This window comes from Periophthalmus magnuspinnatus, chromosome 9 (genome assembly GCF_009829125.3).
Source record: "Periophthalmus magnuspinnatus isolate fPerMag1 chromosome 9, fPerMag1.2.pri, whole genome shotgun sequence".
Classification (NCBI taxonomy): Eukaryota; Metazoa; Chordata; class Actinopteri; order Gobiiformes; family Gobiidae; genus Periophthalmus; species Periophthalmus magnuspinnatus.
The window spans coordinates 8,520,338-8,543,774 of NC_047134.1; the positions used below are offsets into that span (position 1 = coordinate 8,520,338).

The 23,437-nt window shown below is 41.3% G+C and overlaps 1 protein-coding gene across 3 annotated transcripts in view; it reads left to right on the plus strand.

The window, feature by feature from the left end:
- The window catches only part of smtnb (smoothelin b), a 153,891-nt gene that overhangs the window by 106,489 nt on the left and 23,965 nt on the right, over positions 1 to 23,437 (plus strand). For all 3 annotated transcript variants that reach the window (XM_055224058.1, XM_055224059.1, XM_055224060.1), the window contains exons 8-10: positions 886 to 931; positions 1,623 to 2,045; positions 12,376 to 12,449. In XM_055224058.1, coding sequence (XP_055080033.1) covers positions 886 to 931; positions 1,623 to 2,045; positions 12,376 to 12,449 — 543 coding nt within the window. The remainder of the gene's footprint in view (positions 1 to 885; positions 932 to 1,622; positions 2,046 to 12,375; positions 12,450 to 23,437) is intronic.

The following is a 23,437-nucleotide window of genomic DNA, read 5'->3' on the forward strand; positions in this document are numbered from 1 at the left end:
TGCATATTTGCCATGGCGAATGACATGGGGAAAGTCGAGAGCTTTCAAAAAACGTATAATATGTCATTCTAATGTTATTGGATATATTGGGGTTTTTTTTGTTTTGTTTTTAGGGCCTATTGCTTCCGCAACAATGAATGCATGGGCGAAGCGCATTGACTCAATGTTGACAAAAGCAGCGCGAAGCGCTCATGTCCCCAAACACACTCCTGGCATCGAGCCCTATCCAAGCACCCATGGAGCAGGCATTGGCCATATTTATTACTGCTAAAATGAATGGAAATCAGTGGGAGGTCAATGGGCGACCCCAACGCAATGGCAACCCTGACACCATTGTCCCCACGGTGACGTGGGGAAACTCAAGAGCTTTCAAAAAACGTATATGTCATTGTAATGTTATCGGATATATTGTTTTTGCTAAAAAATATTATTATTATTATTTAGGCCCAAGCCCTTACAGGGCGTAGGGCCTATTGCTTGCGCAATGATTCACCCATGCTCTCATTGTTGCAGTCTGTCTTCATGAAGTTGTGGCGCGTCAGTGCCACACTTAGGCAGTCAGCTGAGCGTGAGACGCAGCCTGAGAGGGCCGTTCAATGCTGCTTCCGACTTTAATTATGTTTTTTTTATTCCTGATTCAAACTTGGGTTAGACCAGGTTCTAACCCTTGTTAGATGTAGTTCAGACCAGCTCTAGTACTGGTTTAGAGGGACTTTAGTCCTGGTTTAGTCCTGGTTTCATCTTGGTTTAATCCTGGCTTTCACTTGGTTTTGTCCTGCTTCAGACCTGGTTCAGACCCGGTTGAGATCCGGTTCAGATCTGGTTTTATTCTGTGTTATTGTATTGGATTGTGCATAATACTAAGAGCACTTTTGTTTTTTTTAGATCACCATCAATAACTCCCTGAGCAACGGGAAGCCCAAAGATGCAGGTAAGACATAGACTTTGAACAAAATCACATTACTAAGTACAAGTTTATAGTTTGATAAAGATTCCTTCCTTGAGATAAAAAGCATTCATGTTGTAGAGGGCAGCGGCCTGTGTAGCTCTATGAGAGATTGACTGTTGTTCAAACTTATGATCCACAAATGCTTAACCTTATCATCAATCACATGTTTGGTTTGAAATAATGTCACCACTTTCTGAGGCTTTTGTCAAAAAAAATCTTTTTGTTTATTTATACTGACAGAGAAGGTGTTGAACTTTGTGCCAGTTTTTGTTTTTATATGGATAGGCCTAGTAATTCCAGAGATATTAACTATAAACCAGTTCAACAAAGCTGCAATCTCACAGTGAAATGGCAAATTCCACCATAGAATTCTAACCTGTCCTCCAGCTCAATTTAAACTATAAACAGTTTAAACTCGTGTCACATCACATGAACTATCAATATTTTGCAGTAACATCACTCACACTCTGAGGGGGGTGTCTGTAGTGGAATGTTCTGCAGTTACCATAGTTACACGATGCACACATTATCCAACAAACCCTGGTAAGTTGTTAAATTGTCTGAAAACTCATGGTAAAAGTTAAGTAGTTTGTGAGGGGAAAATGGGTTTTACAAGTTGCTATAAACCTGCTTAAGTCCGACAATTTGTTCTCTGTGCTTTCCGTCCTTTCAGTCCTGGAACACTTCACCCGCACAAACTCTGTACGGGACAGGCTGCGCAAATACACCGAGACCACCCAGAGCCAGAGTGCCCCCTACAGGAACACCCTTACCCCCAGGACCACCTCCACTACCTCTCACACATCCACCGACAGGACAGCCCAGAGAGCAAGCCCAACTGCAGAGCATGTGTCCTCCACCAGCCAATCAGAGCTGTTGGGGGGCGGGACCAGGCCGGCTGGAGAAAAGCATGGGGCAGAGGAGGAGCAGGCTCCAGGGAGCAGAACAGAGGCAGACATGAAGACGTTCCTGACCATTGAGATCAAGGATGGGCGCTCAGGCGGCTCCCAGGGGCCCCCCAGGAACACCCCAGTACCCCTCTCCAACATGGGGGCCCTCAGCAGCATCAATCCCAGTGATCTAGGCCAGAGAACAGGTATGTGGATGTGCTGTGGAGGAGTTTAGACCTGGTGTAGATTTGGTGTAGACCTGCTTCAGAGAGGTTTTAGTCCTGGTTCAGACCTGGCTTAGTCCTGGTTTAGTTCTCGTTTAATCTAAACAGGATTTAGTCCTTGTTTAGGTCTGGTTTAGTCCTGGTTTATACCTGATTTTCGTTCTGGCTCAGATCTGGTTTTAGTCCTGGTTCACACTTGATTTAGTGCTGATTCAAATCTGACTCTTATTTAGCCTTGGAAACAGTGTCATGAAACGTTTGTGTCACGTTTGTGGAGATGCAAGCCTACGCACTGTAAAGACATATGTTTTTCTGCATATTACAGTGTAATAGACTAAATTGCACTGAAATATGTACTAAATACAACTAATTTGAAAAAAATTAGTTGCCCTGTATAAATGCAGTGTGTGTGTGTGTGTGAGTGCCGGTGGAGGTCAGAGGGTCAATGGGGTAGAGTGGCAACTGTGCTTCAGCCAGTCTGCCCCAGGGTAGCTGTGGCTACAATACTGCATGTGAGTGTGGAGCAAATTAATAATGTAATAATTTAAATTCAATATATTTCTATTATTATTATTATTGGCAAATCCAATACAGCTGGACATTAAAGGGCCAATATTACTATGCTATTTCCTCCTCAAAAACATGTCTGGAATTGTGTTGTCTGTTCTACATTGTGATGTCATGTGTTAATACACCTTTACTAGTATAATTTAGATCATTTCAGACCTCGAATTGCTAGTCTCTACTGAACAAACGGTAACAGGTAGCTGTTAACTTGAAAACTACAACTTCATGACATCACAAGGTGGAACAGAGCATTTTGAGCTTTGGAGATGTAGACAGACTAATAAGCCAGGAATACTCAAACATGTGAATGAAACAAAACACAACTCCAACATGCCAACATGGCTTAAAGGTCACAAGAGTCAATTTAGCACCTTTTAAAGTCAGGGTCTGATCTGGGAGGAAGCTATGGATGTGGGAGGGGGTCACACCATCTCTCCATTCAGAATGTATGAAAGGGATACTGTAAAGAGAAAGCCAAAGAAGAGAGGATGCAGAGAGGAAAAAGGAAGGAAGATAAGGACAAAGATCTACAAGATGAGAGACAGGAGAGGAGAAGAAAGAGAAGAGAAAAAGAAGAGAGAAGAAAGGAGGAGAGAGATAATGGAGAGAGGAGAAAGCGGAAAGGAGCAAGGAGAGATTGACAAAGACAAATGAGAGGAGAGGAAAAGATGGAGAGAGGGAGAGGCAAGAAGAGAGGAGAAATGAAAAAAGAGAGAATCGGAGGGGGGCTGAGGAGAGAAGAGGAGAAAAAGGGAGAGAAAGACACAGGAGGGAGAGAGCAACAAAGAGAAGGGGGAGGCGGGCTTGTGGAGAGTGGGATCCCTCTATGAAGTGTGTGTGGGGGGGGACCAGTGAGACCAGTGTGGACAAAGGACCTCTGAGGGACAGGACACAAGGAATAATGTAGAGGACAGTACTGCTCTGTCTAAACATACACATATTTACATAACTCTTTGTGGTACTGTGAGCAGATTGCCTATTCAGCCAGTTTATGGCCAGTTTATGGCAGATGTGTGTGTCATACACACACACATCTGTCAAAACATGTTGTATAGAAGTATTTGATGGTGTATATATTATGTATGTGGCATGGGAGGATTGATTCCTGAATAATGTTTGGCCTTGTGGAGTTTGCAGGTTTCTTGTGTGTCCACTCAGACACAACCTATCAACCTATAACTTCAGACAACCTTGTATTTGTCAAGTAAGAGATGTACATTTAAAAAGAAGGATTCTGTTCAAAATGTCTATAGAAGACTGAAATATGAACTGATAAACTAATACAATAATCCCATGCATTTCAAAATATGTTTGTAGAGGTCTAAACTACTAACACAGGACATTTTACTATCCAAAATGATTACAGCATTTGCAATATATCCCAATAAAGTTAAAATCATTCAATTTATATATTGAACAATAAATCAATATATAGACGTGGACAAGATTGTTGGTACCCTTCGGTTAATGAAAGAAAAACTCACAATGGTCACAGAATATTGCTTCAATAGTTGAAGCAATAGCTGAAGGTTTCTCAGAATAATCAAAGAAAGGGCGCCATAGTTTAAAAATTTTTGTTCCTGATCTGCGAACAGTATATCAAATCTTTTCCAAATCCATATACAACATTATGTCTTTTATTCATTGTGCATGGGAGGGAGATGCTGAGTCTTTCCGCTTAAATAAAATAGCTTGTCTGGCAATAAAGAGTGCAAAGGTCAGAACCTTTAGCTTGGAGTTTGGTAAAAATGGGTCCAGGGCCACTCCGAAAATGGCAGGGTGGATCTGATTTAATTTGATACTGCAGGATTTCAGATATAGTCTAAAAAACAGAATGCCAGAAATTAACTAACCCCAGACAACAATGTGCCAGGAGCGCTGCTACATTTACTGCAAGTTAGGTCCACATCAGGGTAGATGCATGCTAGTTTAACCTTAGACAAATTTAAACTGAATGAGCGCATGACGAGCACACCTCATCTGTTAGAGGAAGATTTAGATCTTGTTCCCATTTTGATCTAATAGCAGCCAGTGGGTTTGACCAAAAGCAATTTGTCAACCGGATTGTCTAAAGCAGGGGTCTCAAACTCAATTTACCTGAGGCTGGGCCGCATTAGGTTTTCCACAGGAAATGCTGTTAAAAAAAATGCATTTAAGGGCTTACGTAACTTCTGGCGCAACAAGTGCTGGCCCATTTCATGCACCCAACGAATGCGGCCGAAAATGTGTCATGTGTTTCCATGGAGATAGGCCGTAGCCGGAGCTTGCATCCGAGCACACTTCGCACACTGCTATATCCCGTCATTTGTCTACACAAATGGAGTCCGCTACGCAATACACGTTCAAATGTAAGTCACCTACAACAGTGCGACATGAAACTGTTGCAACATGAAACTGTAAAAGCTGAATAAAGATATATACAGGCCGTGTGTTTAATGATAAAAAAAACCTGTGCAGCTCTGGCACACTCAGGTATAGAAGACATAGAAGGTAAACAGCGCCCTCTACTGGTATTAAAGTGATTTAGCCACAGATCAAATTAAACCTGGCCCAAATACAGAACTGTTAAACTGCAATATCCCACTTTATGTACAACTAATCTGTGTTCTCTGGTTTATAGACAATTAATGTAAAAAATATACTGTTACCTCTGTCTCTGTTATTACATTTTAACAAGGTATATTTTGTTAAAATTATGTAGAAGCTACATTCACAAAAATCACCTCGAACCTTATATTTGTCTATTGATATTCAAAGGGAAAGATTAATTCCTTACTTCATTCAGTTTAAACAGAAAAAACTGCTGCGACGACGACACCTTAACTTTTCTTCTTCTAATAAATCATTAAAAATAAAACTAATTATTTCAGCGACATCACATAAGATAAGCGCACAGACAGAGGTTGAAGTACACTCCGTGTCCCATTTCAGCACAAAGGGGGCTACATGGAGGAGTCCCCTTCATTGGCCGGGTACTTCGAACAGCACTTTGAACTGTGCATGTGGCGAATTGGGACACCCTGTAATTGGTTCGCGTTACCGGGGACTGTTATTGCCGACGGACAGGTGTGGCTATGTGACTGCAGACTACATTACATTGCATTGACCTCCTTTCTTTTCTTTTATCCCGCTGCGTACGCATCACTTATTTTGTCAGAGAGAGACAATATTAACTCTCTAAGTGCCATTCATGTGTGTGTATAAATATATGTATACAGTTATACACATTTATATACGTATATATATATATATATATATATACGTATAATGTCCCGCATGGCAGCAACTTAAAAAAACTTTTTTTGAAGTGCTGTGAGCACAGAGTGCTGGGACGAATGTCCAGTCAGGCACGGAAGAAAATACTTCATAACAACGCTGCTGTAACTTTCACTCATTGAGAAATGTTTCTCTGCATCAAGCTGGCCGATGTCCCGCCCCGAGAGCCATATAACCCACCGTGATTGGTAGGTTTGTTCAGCTCCACACACAACAATTTTTGGGCCAAACATGAAATGCCCCATCTGTCATGGAAGTGGCAAACATGTGGTTTAAAGCAACTGGACTCTGGAGTGAGAAAGCTTGGAGACCAAAACTCTTCCTTAACTGGGACCAAATCCTTAAAGACTGTTGAACTACTTTATTATTACCAGAAGACTAGGAGGCAAGAGGGAGCAGTGACCCCAAAGTTACTAGTAAAGACATTTTATTAGCCGCGTGTGACTCCATGATGACCCAGGCAGGAGATGATTGCTCCAAGCATACACCTAATATTTGCAGCCCAGTAATAGTATTGAAAGTTGGGCAATGTCAGTCCTCCCACCTGTCTGGGCCTCTGAAGAATAGCCCTCCTCAATCTAGGTGGTTTATCCTTCCAAGTGTATGAACTAATTAAAGAGTCTAAAAATGTAAAAAATGATTTGGCAATAAAAATATGAAGACACTGAAACAGGTAAAGGAATTTTGGGAGGACTGTCATTTTAACAGAATTTATTCTCTCCACCAGAGACAAGAGAGATAATGGAGACCATTTAGACAGCATTTGCTTGTTTTGATCAAAAAGGGGAACAAAGTTACTCTTAAACAAGTTGTTTAACTGTTTAGTGATGCATATCCCAAGATGGTTGAAATTGTCAGACACTACTTTGAAAGGTAAATTTAAAGGATCCTGGTCTCCACCTTTTCCACTGATAAAGAACAATTCACTCTTAGTTAAGTTTGTCTTATATCCCGATAATTTACTAAAAGCATTTAACACTAAGTACAGGAGGTAAGGAAGTGGGTGGATTGGAAAGAAATAAAAGTAGATCGTCCGCGTAAAGGGAGACTTTATGCTCAATTCCACCCCTCCAGATGCCTTGTATCTCTCTACTGACTCTGACTGCAATTGCCAGTGGTTCAATTGCTAAAGCAAAAAGCAATGGGCTTAAGGGATAGCCCTGCCTTGTTCCACGATATAGTTTAAAGAATTGTGAATAATGACCATTTGGCAGCACAGAAGCCATAGGACTTATGTAAAGGACCCAGGAGCAAAATAAAAGACCAAAGCCAAACCTTTCTAAAGTAAAAAATAAGTAGCCCCACTCGACCCTATTGAATGCTTTTTCACCATCCATACCAATAAGACATTTAGGTGTTTTGTGGTTAGGGGTGTAGATAATGTTAAAAAGACAACATTTTAATATTCATGTTCAATAAAGATATACGTCTGTAGGACGCACAGTTAAGAGGGTCTTTATCTTTTTTATGTAGCAAGGAGATACAGGATTGGTAACAGGAAGCAGGGAGTACCCCAGAGCTAAACAATTCAGTAAAAACATCACACAGAAAAGGGCAAAGGTCAACAGAAAACTTTTTTTTTTAAATCTGCGGAAAACCCATCAGGGCCCTGAGATTTTCCTGACTGCACAGATGATATTGCCAATTTAATTTCCTCCTTTGTAATGGGGCATTCTAGAATTTGTCTTGAGTCTGGGGAACGTGAAGGCATATCAGTACAGTTGAAAAAACTGTCCAAGTCATCAACATTCACTGTAGATTCTGATGAGTATAATTTAGAGTAAAATGACTTAAACATATCGTTAACTACTTTTGGATCAGATTTAACCTCCCCATTATCCGTCCTAATTCCAGTTATAATTTGACTTGCAATTTGCAGTGGAGCTGATTGGCTAGAAGTTTACCAGTTTTTTCACCATGTTCGTAAAATTCACTCCTATTTCTAAGCAAACAACCCTCAACCTGGCGAGTGGAAAGAAGATTGAGCTTAGTCTGCAATTTCAAATATTCTTTATACAGTGTGGGTGATGGTGATTGTGCATACTGCCTGTCAAGGTTTAAAATCTGGTCTGAAATGTTCTCCTATTCCTGCCTCACAGATTTCTGTTTAAAAGCTGCAAACAAAATAATTTCCCCCTTAAGAAATGCTTTCATTGCCTCCCATACTGTGCTTTCTGGCATACCTGGTGTTCTGTTTTCAGTCAAGAAGGTTATGATTTTGGAATAGATATCTACGACAAATTATTTATCAGTAAGCAACAATGGATCTAGTCTCCAGTGCTTTCTCACAGAATCACTTCCCTGGAAAGTCAATTTAAGTACAAGGGGGGGGGGGGGGGCGTGGTCAGAAACAGTAATACTTTCATAAGTGCAAGAAGTAAGATTAGAAAGTAATAAGCTATCAATAAAGAAATAATCTATCCTAGTGAATGTATGATGACATGAGATAAAAAAGAGTAGTCTCTACTAGTGGGGTACAAAAAGCGCCAAGGGTCTGTAAGGCTATAATCTTCAAGAAAAGATTTCACATTAGTTTGTTAGGAGATGCAGGTTTAGAGGATGAGCGGTCTAATATTGCATCCAAAAAGAAATTAAAGTCTCCCCCTAGAATTAAAGAATTGCTGTTTAAATCAGAGAAATGGGAGAACAGATTGCAAAAAAAATTCACATGATCAAAATTGGGTGCATAAAGATTTGCTAAGGTCACCAGTTTATTGCAGAGTCTGCCAGAGACAATAACAAAATGCCCATTTTTATCAGCAACATTTGAGGGTTGACAGAATATTTCGGTCAATGAGAATAGCAGTGCCCCTGGCTCATGTCTTAAAATGCGAATGAAAAAATTGTCCCGGCTAGCACTTCCCTAGGTGTGAATGATCTGAATCCCGCAGGTGAGTCTCCTGCAAAAAAAAATCACTCCAGCTGTTTTAAACATGTCAGGACTCTCTTGCGTTTCACTGGATGATCCTGCCCTCGCAGGAAAGAGGAGAGATGGGCGAAATCCTTTTTTATAAAGGTCGGTCACGACGTCCTTATACTCAGCTCGTTGTTTCACAACATCAGTATTATAATCCTCATAGACTCAGTTTGTGACCGCGGTATTCCAGAGTCCCAAAAGTCAGTATCTTGGCGCCAAAAACTTCCACAAGAAGTTGAGGGAAAAAAACAATTGGACACAGACCCTCCAATAACTCCGGTAGGCCCAGAATGCGTATGTTTTGCCTCCTACTTCTCCCCTCTAGATCAGAAAGTTTGGATTTCAGTGACTTAGTTTCCTTCTGTAGTGACTCACAGATATCTTCAAGGTTCACCAAGTGCTGATTCACGTCCTCTGCATTTTCCTCAAGATCACTGATATGTTTCCCCTGGCCCGTTATATCGGCTTGAATCTTGTCTAACTTGTTGTCAATCACACTGAATGAGGCCTTGAAGTCAGTGGCTATAACTGTTTTGTGTTGCTCTAGTAAGCCCGTCAAGCTAGCGCTAACACCGACAGGTGAGGGCACTAGCAGCTGCAGACGAACTCTCCACCGCTGTGTCTTTTGTGTCTTGTTTGCTCGCTTTGGGGATATTTCAAACGCCAAGCAACTGCCACACTGTCCGAAGCCCCAAAATGAGTGCACGGTTAGTCAAATAGCTAAAATAGCTTTTGTAGCTAAAACTGAAAAAGTACTGCGGGAGCTAGCGGCCAACACACCTACTCCATTGAACGCAACACCGGAAGTCAATTCTATGAAAATTAACCAATGAAAGTCAGACATTGCTTTTCAACCATGCTTCAACAGAATTACTTAAAAAATAAACTCATGAAACAGGCCTGAACAAAAATGATGGTATCCCTAGAAAAGACAGAAAATAATGTGACGAAAGGGACATGTTAATCCAAGGTGTGTCCACTAATTAGCATCACAGGTGTCTACAATCTTGTAATCAGTCAGTGGGCCTATATATAGGGCTACAATTAGTCACTGTGATGTTTGGTGACATGGTGTGTACTACACTCAACATGGACCAGAAGAAGCAAAGGAAAGAGTTGTGTCAGAAGATTAGAAAGAAAATTATAGACAGGCATGTTAAAGGTAAAGGCTATAAGACCATCTCCAAGCAGCTTGATGTTGCTGTGACTACAGTTGCATATATTATTCAGAAATGGGACTGTAGCCAACCTCCCTGGACGTGGCTACAGGAGGAAAATTGATGACAAATCAATTTTCAGATAGACGGACACAGATAATACGAACGGTAACAAAAGAGCCAAGAAAAACTTCTTATGAGATTAAAGGTGAACTTCAACCTCAAGGAACATCAATGTCAGATCGCACCATTCGTCCTTGTTTCAGCCAAAGTGAATTTAATGTGAGACAACCAAGGAGGACACTATTGTTGAAAACAAATTTTTAAAAAGCCAGATTGGAATTTGCCAAACTACACGTTGACAAGCCACAAAGCTTCTGGGACAATGTCCTATGGACAGATGAGACAAAAATGGAGCTTTTGCCAAGGCACATCAGCTCTATGTTCACAGATGGAAAAATGAAGCATATAAAGAAAATAACACTGTCCCCACTGTGAAACATGGAGGAGGTTCTGTTATTTTCTGCTTTGCTGCATCTGGCACAGGGTGTCTTGAATTTGTGCAGGGTACAATGAAATCTCAAGACTATCTTAAGACTTGGGGATTCTAGAGAGAAATGTGCTGGCCAGTGTCAGAAAGCTTGATCTCAGTGGCAGGTCATGGGTCTTGCAACAGGATAATGACCCAAAACATACAGCTAAAAACACCTAAGAATGACTAAGAGGAAAACATTGGACTATTCTAAAGTGGCCTTCTATGAGCCCTGACCTAAATCCTATTGAGCATCTTTGAAAGGAGCTGAAACATGCCATCTGGAAAAGGCACCCTTCAAACCTGAGACAACTGGAGCAGTTTGCTCATGAGGAGTGGGCCAAAAATACCTGCTGAGAGGTACAGAAGTCTCATTGGCAGTTACAGGAATTGTTTGGTTGCAGTAATTGCCTCAAAAGGTTGTGCAACAAAATATTAAGTTAAGGGTACCATCATTTTTTGTCCAGGCCTGTTTCATGAGTTTATTTTTTTAATAATTCTGTTGAAACATGGTTGAAAAGCAATGTCTGACTTTCACTGGATACATTTCATACAATTTTTATGTATTATTACTTTTGACAGATTCAAATCATTTCTGTGACCATTGTTGGTACACGTTGGTTGATGAAAGAAAAACTCACAATTTTGTCTACGTGTGTAGTACGAACGATAAGTCAATATAGCATTTATCAAGACAGGCCAAACTTTGGTCCAACTAAACCGTCAGTTTGGAGATGGAGGAACCTCGAGCAGCCAGAGGAGATGTAGAGACACGAGTAGAACATGTAAACTCTGCACAGAAAGGTCTGTTTTCAAATCACAATAGCATATTATATTACTATAAATAATATATTGATGTATCTTTCAATACATAACATTTACAGGCACACTTTAGCACATTCCTAATGCACTGTTAAAATATAGTTTGAATTTTTTTTTTTGATAATGCAAAAATAACATTCTACATTCTATGTTGCCCACCCCTACCCCCTACTCAAACAGTTTACTTAATTCCTGTTAGCATTAGCTCCATCTCTCACCTCAGTACATTAGACCAGTGCACTCCTTTTTTAGTGAGCCGTCTGTTAGCCATGTTGGAGCCCCTCTGCTGTGTTCACGGTGGGCATTACCATTAGCGAGTGCTGGTTTGTTATGGAGCAGAGGAGAGCTAGTACAGAGCCATGTTTATAAAGGGGTTGACATCAGGTACATTAGCCTGTGTGAGACCTGCTGTTTATGTCCGTCTCTGTGGAACATTCTGGAGTGAGAGATGACTTACCTCATCTACAGGTCGAGAGACTCAGGAGAAAGTCCAAATAGCCTAAAGCTCCTGTGTTTATGTAGGGGTGGGAGACTAAAATGAGTATCACTATATTACTAACCATTAACTGACATACTCCCACTGAGATTAAAAAGAATTTTGAGGAGGGTTCAGGCCCCAAAGGGGAGGAGCCTATTTTACATGTTTTTAGTGGTAGGAGAAACTGGCGCACTGGTGCCACCCCAGAATCGATCCCAGAATCTTCTAGTTATAAGGTGAGAGCACTAACCACTGTTAGAGTTTATCAGAAATAGCTCAGATTGTAGACATAATGGGTAAAATACAAATGTCTTATGAGTCAGAATTAGAGTTGTGTATGGACTTTAAAAACACAGAGGAACACCTCATGGATTACCTTGAAATGAAGAAAAGTACAACAATAATATGGTTAAAAGCTTCAAATGTTGTGTAATGAGGAACTAAAATAAGCACACATTTGGATTAAACCAGGACAAAGCCAAGATAAAAACGAGACTACAGCAGGTTTAAACCAGTTCTAAATGTATCTTACAAACATGTTTGAATATGTTCCTGTGTTTCAGAACTGACCCTGGGTCTCGGAGCAACTCCATTTAAGATCTCTAGCTCCACCTTCTCCTCTGCCCCCTCCATCAAGGTAAGCTCTTCTACTGGGCTTTGTTATAACTGCAAGTGATGTGCTCCAATACATATCCACTTTGCATAAGTGGGATTTTCCAACTTTATTGTGTCAAGTTCATACCACCATATTTTTCACACAATGTTGAACGTGAGGAGTTCGTACAGAAGAAAGAACTTTGGACAGTATTTTTCAAACTCAAAACTTGATTAACAAGTGAACACATACTAAAACTAGTATGTAAACTGGATACTTATTTGAGGAACTATCGGTACTAGACGAAGTTAAATCTGTCAACTGGACAAATCGTTGTAGGAGTGAAGATGTTTCACTGCTCATCCAAGCGGCTAGGATGGGCAGCTAGGGATCAGACCTGGACGAATGGACAAGGGATTACACAGACTACTATCGGTTCCTCAAAAAGTCATACTCACAGGACAGAATTGAACCTTTCCTGAATTTAGAATGATCTTGAGTTGTATCAGAACAAGTATAAGACACATAGACTAGTATACACCCATGGACCACTAGACCTGTCACAATAATCACTATATTGACTTATAGTTCAATATATGAAAGTTGGGACAGTATTTTTTTGGGATCAATATGTATTGTATCTACTTTTCTTTGCAGTAGTGAGATTTTTTTTTTCTTTTTTAGACTACATGACAAGATTTAATCTGTGAAATTATTATTATTGTGTTTTCCACTAAATCAAAGTTGACTTATATACTCTGGTGTTTTGCTGGAGCCTATCCCTTTAGCCATTTTAATCATCAAAGCAGTGAATACAATGTTCCCTCCTTTATCGCGGGGGTTATGTTAAAAAAATAACCCACAATAGGCGAAATCCGCGAAATAGAAAGCTTTATTTTTTACAGTTATTATATATATTTTAAGGCTGTAAAACCCCTCACCACACACTTCATACACTTTTCTCAGACAGACATTAACATTTTCTCACATTTCTCTCTTGTTTAAACACTCTCAAAGTTCAAACCTTTGTAGATTTAAAAAAATAAGCACAGTATTATAGAACGAAACCAAATACTATACTGTACTGTAAATAAAAATGACAGCTTTTAGAAATACTGTAACAAATTTAAATTTAATGATCAACCTACGAGGTTGGACACATAAACAACCCTAACAGTGACTCACGCATATTTCATAGTTCCTATGACCGCGCCTCTTTGTGCCGCTCCACTGTAGTGTCTTTTTCCGAGTAAAGAACATAGTTAGTCTCCGTTCAGAGAAACACTTTAAAGTTCTGATATTTGTCAAACCAGCCCTTGCCGGCATTAAACGGGCTTGGTACTGTATACTTGTCAATGGCCTGGGCTCCACATCCTGCTCCTCACTGTCATGAATGTCATCATTATCAGCAAAGGTTTCATAAAGCATTTTAGCTTTTGTGCGGATGATGTTCATATCCAGCGTTTCTTTTTCCTGCAGTCACTGATCCACAAAGCTAAAGCAGACTCTATCTTTACGATTGTCTTGTTGCACACAGTTACAACCCTTTTTGCATCCTTGTTAAAACTGTAACCCTAATATATTGTTCTTACCACACTTACCTCATGAGGCTGTGGGTATGGCGAGTTACAGTTAGATTTAATATGATGTATGTTCTTGCTGTCTTTCTTCCTTAAATAGACCAACACAACAGGACAGTGTACAGCTAGTCTTTTTATTCAACAACTCAATTTATCTCATCTTGTGTGCACACTGTGCGCGTTCATACTTTACATTTATTGGTGCGCTCCTCACATGCGCTGTACCAAAATGATAAGTAGGAAGCAGTATTATGGAGAAAAGCAAATGTGATTTATTCAAACATAATATAATAAATAATATTAATTGTTAATAGAATAAGTACAAAGTAATAAACAAAATACTAATGACCCAAATAAATGTTAATACATAAAATAACGTCAAATATTTCAAAGGTTACAAAACTTATTGCTGCTGTCGTTCCTTTATGTTATTTTCCTCCTTCTTTATGTGTCAAACCGAAGATTCATTTATTTCATAATACATACACACATATTTCACTACAGCCGCAAAACTTCTACCTTCCTTTAGCATGTCCAAAAGTCCAACTTTTTCTGCGATGGTTAGCATCTTCCTCGGCCTTTTGGACATGGGCGTAGTTGCCTTTGTCGGTGCAGAACATTTCATCGACATTGTGGAAACATACGGCCCTTCAGAGTCACACTGCGGTCGGACATTTATGTAAATTTGTCAAACGGAACGCATTCTGTACTGTAGAGGAGATGTGGCATGTCCCTTAGCTAATCAGGACACAGACCACAATGCGCCTTCATACACTTTTAAAAAAAAAAGCATGCAAAATTACACACACAAAAAAACTGCGAAACAGTGAGACCGCAAGAAATGAACTGCGATATAGCAAGGGACCATTGTATGTCAGATGTGTTTCATAAACAAATTTCCTTTCTCTAAACAAGCAACAAAACATTTTTATTATCTCAAATGGTTCCTCTCGATGTGTTGGAGCAGCGGCTCTAGTCCGAGCTCCTCCCGAGTGACAGAGCTCCTCACCCTACTGATCTTGTCCTTTCGGTCATCACCCAGGGAGGGTAGGAGCGTAGATTTACCGGTAAATCGAGAGCTTTGCCTTCTGGCTCAGCTCCTTCTTTACCACAACGAACCAATACAGCGACCACATCACTGCAGACGCTGCACTGATCCGACTGTCAATCTCACGCTCCATCCTTCCTTCACATCCTTCCTTCCTTCAGACCCCGAGATACTTGTACTCTTCCACTTGAGGCAGAGACTCATCATCCACCCGGAGAGGGCAAGCCACCTTTTTCCGGTCGAGAACCATGGCCTCAGATTTGGAGGAGCTGATTCTCATCCCAGCCGCTTCACACTCGACTGCAAACCGCCCCAGTGCCTGCTGCAGGTCTTGGCTCGATTAAGCCATCAGGACAACATCATCTGCAAGCAGCAGAGATGAGATCCTGTGGTTCCCAAACCAGACCCCTCCGGCCCCTGACTGCGCCTAGAAATTTTGTCCATAAATAAAATGAACAGAACCGGTGACAAAGGGCAGCCCTGGCAGAGTCCAACATGCACCGGGAACAGGTATGACTTACTCCTGGCATTGCGAACACAGCTCCTGCTCTGGTCATACAAGGACCGGACAGCCCTTAGGAAAGAGCTCATATCCAGTGACCCCATACTCCCGAAGCACCCCCCAAAGGACACCATCAGGGACATGGTCAAATGCCTTCTCCAGATCTACAAAGCACATGTGGACTGGTTTTGCAAATGCCCATGAACCCTCGAGGACCGGATGGAGAGTATAGAGCTGGCTCCAGTGTTCTGCGACCGGGACGAAAACCACACTGCTCCTCCTGAATCCGAGGTTTGACTATCAGTCAAATTCACCTCTCCAGTACTCTGGAATAGACCTTACCGGGAAGGCTGAGGAGTGTGATTCCCCTGTAATTGGAACATACCCTCTGGTCCCCCTTCTTATACAGAGTGACCAGCACCCCGGTCTGCCAATCCAGTGGCACTGTCCCCAACTGCCACACGATGTTGCAGAGACGTGTCAGCCAAGACAGCCTTGCAACATCCAGAGATTTAAGGTATTCGGGACAGATCTCGTCCACTCCAGAGCCTTGCCACCAAGGAGCTTGCCAACCACCTCAATGACTTCAGCCAGGGTGATGGACGAGTCCGCCTCCGGGTCCCCAGTCTCTGCTTCCTTCTCGGAAGACGTGACGGTGGGATTGAGGAGATCCTCCTCCATCCCCTCCAGAGGCGTCGGACTGTTTGCCAGAATTTCTTTGACATAGTCCTCCTCCATGGCCTCCCCAAACTCCTCCCAACCCCGACAGCAGCAGACAATATGCTTGGGCCTGCCAGGTCTGTCCAGCTTCCTCCTCCGCCAGCGGATCGAACTCACGACCAGGTGGTGATCGGTTGAAAGCTCAGCCCCTCTCTTCACCCAAGTGTCTAAGACACGAGGTCGGAGATCAGATGACACGGCAACAAAGTCGATCATTGACCACACCAGCTCGTCGCCACTCCCCGCGGGCAATGCCAGAGAAATGGAGAGTCCAGCCCCTCTTGAGGAGTTGGGTTCCATGACCAGGCTGTGCGTGGAGGTGAGGCCGACTATATCTAGCCGGTAACTCTCAACCAACTGCAAACCTTCCCCCTCGCGAGGTGACATTCCATGTCCGGAGATCCGGTTGTCCAGGCCCCTGCCTTCGACTGCCACCTAGATCTCTTCGCACTCGCTCCTCACAGCTCCTCACGCAGGAGCAGGTCGGCCCCACCTCGCTGCTTCGGGCTGAGCCGGGCCGGGCCCGTGGGGAAAGGCCCAGCCACCAGGCGCTCGTTAACGAGCATCCACCCCAGGCCTGGCTCCAACGCCAATCCGGGAGACGTAATTGGCCTTGTTCTGACACTCCTGACCCCCCTCCTTGAACCGCCACCTTAATGTGGTGGAGGGGTTTGAGCACCCAAATGATCCTGAGAGCTATGTTGTCGGAGGCTTTGTGCCCCTGGTATGGTCACCCATGGCAAACAGGTCCTGGGGGACGGGTCAGACTAAGAGCGGTTCAGAAGCCCCCCATGATGAGTGTAAGATAATAACATTATAATAACATAATTACATTATTATAATAATAATAATGCTGCTCCTTTGGGCTTGGGCCAGCCGGGCCACGTGGGGAAAGGCCCGGCCACCAGGCACTCGCTGACGAGCACCCACCCCAGGCCTGGCTCCAGGGTGGGGCCCCGGTAACGCCAATCCGGGCAATGTAACTGGCTTACACTTATCACAGGGGGCTTCTGAACTGCTCTTAGTCTGACCTGTCCCCCAGGACCTGTTTGCCATGCTTGACCCTATCAGGGGTACAATATAGCACCCAGGATCATTTGGGTGCTCAAACCCCTCCACCACATTAAGGTGGCGGTTCAAGGAGTTCTTATCACAAACCTAACTTTATATATTACCGTGTATAATATAGAGCCATTAAAATTTGTAACTCGCCATAACAACATAGGTTTTATAATTAAACGATGACCTCAAATCTAGCCACACGTCCTCCACCTTGTGTCCAGATCCACATCAGTTACAGTACAGGTCCCTATAGAAGTAGCGCTTGTCTCACAGGGTTTACTGTACTGCACTGTGTTTATCAAAGCACTCTGTCCTTTTAGGGTATGAGCAAGAGAGCGAGGCACACATGGATATCAGAGCATTCCTCGTGCGCTGTCTGCAGACCATCTCTTCCGCTCTGGTCCAGTCTTTCCTTAAATCACACCTGTCGTCCTGGTTCAGCTGCATATACACACACACGCACATACATACACACACAAACAGGGACACAGGTCTAATGGAGCGAGGAGGCTCCTGACTACCAAACACACACAAATACACATATGTTTTATCTATGCAGGGATAGGAACTGTAATGGCTTTGTCATAATACATTCAAAAGGTTTTAACTTCATGAAACTTAAACCATGAAACCAACAGTGTTAATGTTAGTGTCAATAACTTACTCAAGGTTGTATTTAGAATGATTCCTGCATATTTGGATTTGACCTACTGTGCATGTTTTCGTTGCTTTGGGCCTCTCAATTCTGTAGTTCTGAACAGGAATTTTGTGGAATTGTTTTTATTATTGTTGTGGAATTGTTTTTATTATTGTTTTTATTACTGTTTCACAATACTGTGGTTTACAATGAACAAAATGTAAAATGATACATTATGTATCTTCTTGTTTAGTAAGACTCAGTAATTGAGTTGATGCAGTTCGGGACTCGTGGTTCTCCTAAGCCTTTCAAAGTGATTAAACCAGTGCATCCTGTCACACTGAGCTCTGACCTCTGCGAGCATGGTTCCAGTGAGGCGCTGATCTGCTGGTCTGGAGTAGTTTATAGGTCAGTAGACGTGTGTTATCACAATAGACTGTATATATAAATGGACATAGCTAACCTGTTAGCGGCCATGTTCCAAATAGGAAGTGAGCATGGGTGTGGTTCTGACTCGATCGGTTCCAATTCACTGTCTACAGAAAAATTGCCGCCCCTCTCTGTAACTGCTGCTGTCAGGCTTGACAGTTTGGTCTTGTGATGTCGTAGATGAAGCATTTCTGTTGTCAATTCACTTGTCCAGTCATGTTTCTCATTACCTAGTTTCATAGTTTTCACTGTGGTAATTCCCTCTGCAGTCAGCATATGACAAGTTGCACCAGATCAGAGTATATTGAGCACTGGGGGTGTGAAATAACTTGAGCTTTATTTCAAGTTCTAAATCATGAAATAATAAAGCAAAGGTGTTATTATTGTCCTTTAAACATGATCTTAGTACAAGTAAATACTCATTTGATTTGAGCAAGTATTGATACTAAAATAGTCACAGGACAGAAATTAACCTTACCTGAAATGATCTTGAGCTATATCAGAACAAGCATTAGACCACATAGACTAGTATACGCCCATGGATCACAATGGAACCTACCTGGACCACTGAGGGATTACACAGATACAGGACCTCATAGTAATATAAAAGAAAGTACTATGATTATATGTTCTATTGTCTAAATAGTGTTTTTTGTTTTTTTTTAAAATTATCATTATGGTATCGGATCAGTATTGAGTATCAAGTAAATTCCTTAGTATAGAAATTGAGTTTGAAATGTTTGTCTCGTAACAGCACTAAGGCCTACATTGTGTTCAAGTTGTAATCGTCCAACAACAATGAATGTGCAGTTGGTTTCACTTGTTGGTTTAAATGTTTACAGAAGTCACTCACAATTAGTCTAAAATTGTATGTGTGACATCACAGTGAGTTTCCTCCATGAAAGGCATGGTCTAGCACTGAACCTGCTACAGAGACTGACCCTTTTTGGCCTCAGAGGAGAGGCTCTAATCTGGTCTCGGATCTGGACAGGAGAGGAGGACCGGACTATTCAACCAAGAGGGATATTAGACGCCAGGAGAAAGTAGTCAGGAGGTCTAGTGCTGTCTGTGGACTAAGAGATGACTTGGTTTGACATTTGAAGAGCATGCAGGTAAATGTATTACTTGATGAAAATGTAAAATATGTAATTCGGTCATCTAGAGCTGTATGCTTTTAGTAGTTTAGTTGAGTAATTGGATTCATTCGTCAGTGGAGTCTTAGTCAACTAATAATTTTATTGTGATTTTAAGAGAGGAGAAGGCATGGAGTGAGTTAGAGACTTTTTGCGAAGCGTGATTTTAAAGGTCCTATATTACACAAAATTGACTCTTGTGAGATTTAAGATATGTTGTAATGTTTTCTCATCAAAAACATTCCTGGAGTAGTTTTGTTTCATTCACACGTTTGACTATTTCTTTATAATTAGTCTGTCTTATTTTCCAAAGCTCAAAATGCTCTGTTCCAACCTATGATGTCATGAAACGGTAGTTTTCAAGTTAACAGCTACATTTGTAGAGATTGGACTGAAATTACCATATGAATTTACCGTAGATTGGACTGAAATACCATATGACATTACAAGGAGTGTTTTCTGTTTGAGAGAAGTACTCAGTCTAAATCTGCAGGGTTTGTGTGGTAAATGTGTGTGAATGAAGCAAAACGTAACTCCAGGTCTGTTTATGATGAGGAAACAACATTACAACATAGGTCGGAGAATAAGTAATCTAGTAATCTAATCTAGTTCTTTTCTGTAAGCAGATACATGGTCAGATGATAGAAAAGCCCTGTTTAGTCAACTTATCAAAACACAGTCCACTACAGCCCTAATGTTATACTTGTCTTGAATATAAATCTTGTTTTGGGCCGTAGTTTGAATTTTGTATTTTGTTCTGGGTTTCAGTTTTCTTAATTGATTGTCTGGTAGGGTCCACTACCTGTTTGTCTCTATGGAGGTGTTATTGCTTTGCTTGGAATATCCTACATTATTGTATTATTGTCACTGAATAAATGCCAGATCAAGTGTTGTTATGGCTAAAATATACCTTTAAAAAAACGACTCGCCTCTTCACAACTTGAGCTTGACTTTTGTGAGGTTTAAAACATCTTATAATTTAAGTCATGTTATTAAAAAACATACCTGGTGTTTTGTTTCATTCTCACATTCACACATCTCCAAAGCTCAAAATGCTCTGTTCCATCTTGTGATGTCTTGTAGTGGTAGTTTTTAAGTGAACAGCTCTTTTTACCTTTTGTGTATGTTGTGATGATTATGCTTGGCAATTCCTGGCCTGAAATCATCATAATGATTCAAGTGAAGGTGTGTGGACTTTAAAACACAATGGAGCACTTCCTGCATTACAGCATGACATCACAAGGAGTGTTTTCTGTTTGAGAGAAGAACCACCTAAATATGCAGGATTTACATGAATGAAACAAAACACAACTCCAGGTATGTTTTTAATGAGGAAACAACATTATAGCATAGATCAGAAAATGGCCTAATATGGGTCATTTAAATGAGGATAATGGTTGTCCTGGGCAGGATAAGTGCACTTAGGCTTATGTTGACACCAGGGCTGTTTAGTTGTTTCAAATGCAGTCAATGTTGGAGCCAACTCTGCATGTATTTGGTTATTTGGAGAAAACTGGAATAAAACTGGCTTACCTGGACACCCAAAGTAGATAATAGATTTATTGGCTGTTTGCTGGACTGAGGTGGGACAAAAGGAACAAAGTTCTTTTTACTAAGAAAATGTGACAATGGCTACTTTTACTTTTACACTACAGTTCAGAACAGGTAGGTATTTCTATAGATAGAAAAATTTTGAAGTGATTGTATAGAACTGTATGCAGCCTGTACTCTTACTGTAAAACCCTAAAAAAAGGTACTACAATCTCAACCGAGCCTGGGTTGCCAGAGCCTTAACCTGATGATAGAGGACACATACTAGTTTTTCCTCATTCTCAGTATACGTACAGGCCTCGTGTGAAAGCTCAGAAGCTCCAGAATTCACTCACTGAGCTGCAGAGGCTGCACTAGCACTGATTCATGATTGACTGCAGGTGCTGGGGTTTAGGTAGTGACCATTCAGATCAGAGAGAGTTCTTTTGGCTTATTCTACAGTAAGCAGCAGATTGTTTTTTTTGTTGTTTTTTTTTTCAGTTGTGCGAAAATCACAAATGGGAGTTGATTTGGCAATATGGCAACTTGAAAATAAGCAATTAAATATTGCTCAAACTTGCATGAATCACTCCAAATTCGAGGGTGTAAATGAGACGGGAAACAGCTCTGAAAAGTCAATTTCTGCAGAATAGGTCTGGTAAAACTCTCTTGAACAAATGCAAGTTCAATACATTTAATAACTTTTTTATAGAAGAAAAATATGAAGGCTATTATTACTATAGCCTATAAAATATGCTGGGCCTTAGATTATCAGAAATACGGGACCCGCTGGATGGAACAAAGCTATCATATCATCTCCATGGTGGATGATACTATACTATACCATGCTCAATTTCCCTTCTCCTCCTCTTCCTCCTCCTCCTCCTTCTTGTTCTCCTCCTCCTTTCTCTCAAGTGGTTTTGGGCTCTTTGGTGGTCGTCTAAACCTCCCTATAAAACGCGCTAATGCAGAGAAACAGAGGTGGAGAGAAAGCGTGAAAGAGCGAGGGAGAGCAGCGGAGTCAGCTGATGGACATATAGAGCACACAGAAACAGTGGAAAGCCCCTCAATCCCTCAAGTGTGAGTGAGATTTAATGAGGTAAACATAAATGAACATAGCCATTCAAAATAAAGCCCTCATTGTGTAGGCTCCTTCTATATTCTAATCTAAACAGCCCAGGCACATGTCCCAGTGCAGTACGTCTGACTCTGAACACAGGCTTGCTCAGATAAGGCATTTGACCTTAAGAAGACACTGCCTGGGCAACTTTGGCAGGTAACATGGTACCTACTTATGTAGCCCTCCAATCCTATGCCATTAAAAAAAAAAAAAAAGAAGAAGAAAAATCATGTTTGCAATTTTTGACACTGATCTGATACCGATATCCACCCAATATGATCTTTTAATTTTATGCAAAATTCACTATACCTCATTAAAAACAAGCCTGAAGTAGTTTTAGATATTATTCTTTTCAGAAGGTTTAGCCAACAAGCCTACCTCACCCATGTACCGCATGGTAATTTTCCATAAATATACAAAACACAAAACTTCACAAACCTAATGCTCACTGTGTGAGCACAAGGCGTGATGGATTTAATGTGTAATTGCTTTTAAGTCATTTAAGCACACATTCAACCGTACTTGTGGACACCTGAGGTTATGCAATGATTAGGGTGCACATCAAGCAAATCCAAAATGAATCCCAAACTATCAAAAGCAGAGAAGATGGAAGAGTGTATTCCACTCAATCACAGTCTGATGCAACAACGGAAGGACACGTTCACAGTACAAGTGAAGTTTCTAAAGTTTTGTCAAGATCTTTGTGGGAACAATTAATACCAGACTTAATATGATAACAAAGGCCTTGAAAGAAGTGAAAGTCAGCCTACAAAGATGAATATTTGACGGCATGCAGTGCCAAATAGACCTGGAAAGGCAGTCCAGCAGGAACAATCTTGAGATTAATGCAATACCCAAGTTTCTTGGAGAATCCTGGATCTAGAAGGAGGAACAGGTCAGGAATGTTCTGACTGAGATTTTATAGCTGCAGCCACCCAGTGGAGGTGGAGAGGGCACCCCACACCGATCAACCCAGAAGCCAAAGACTGAGGCTCATAGTGGTTAAACTGCTGCAGCATGAGGACAATGCACCAATGCTCATTAATGAAGTTTTTGGTTCCTTTTAAAGGACTACACAGAGGTCGGAGGAAAGTAAGGGAGTTACTGCCAGAAATTAAAGTGACGAGAATGAGGGAAGTCATTGCCTATCTGTGTTATGACAAACTGGTAATGCAATCTCACTTAGCTATTATGCTATATGATTATGTTGAACCTTTAGGCCTACATCATCCATGATGGTTGATATACCACATGTACTGTCGCAATCAT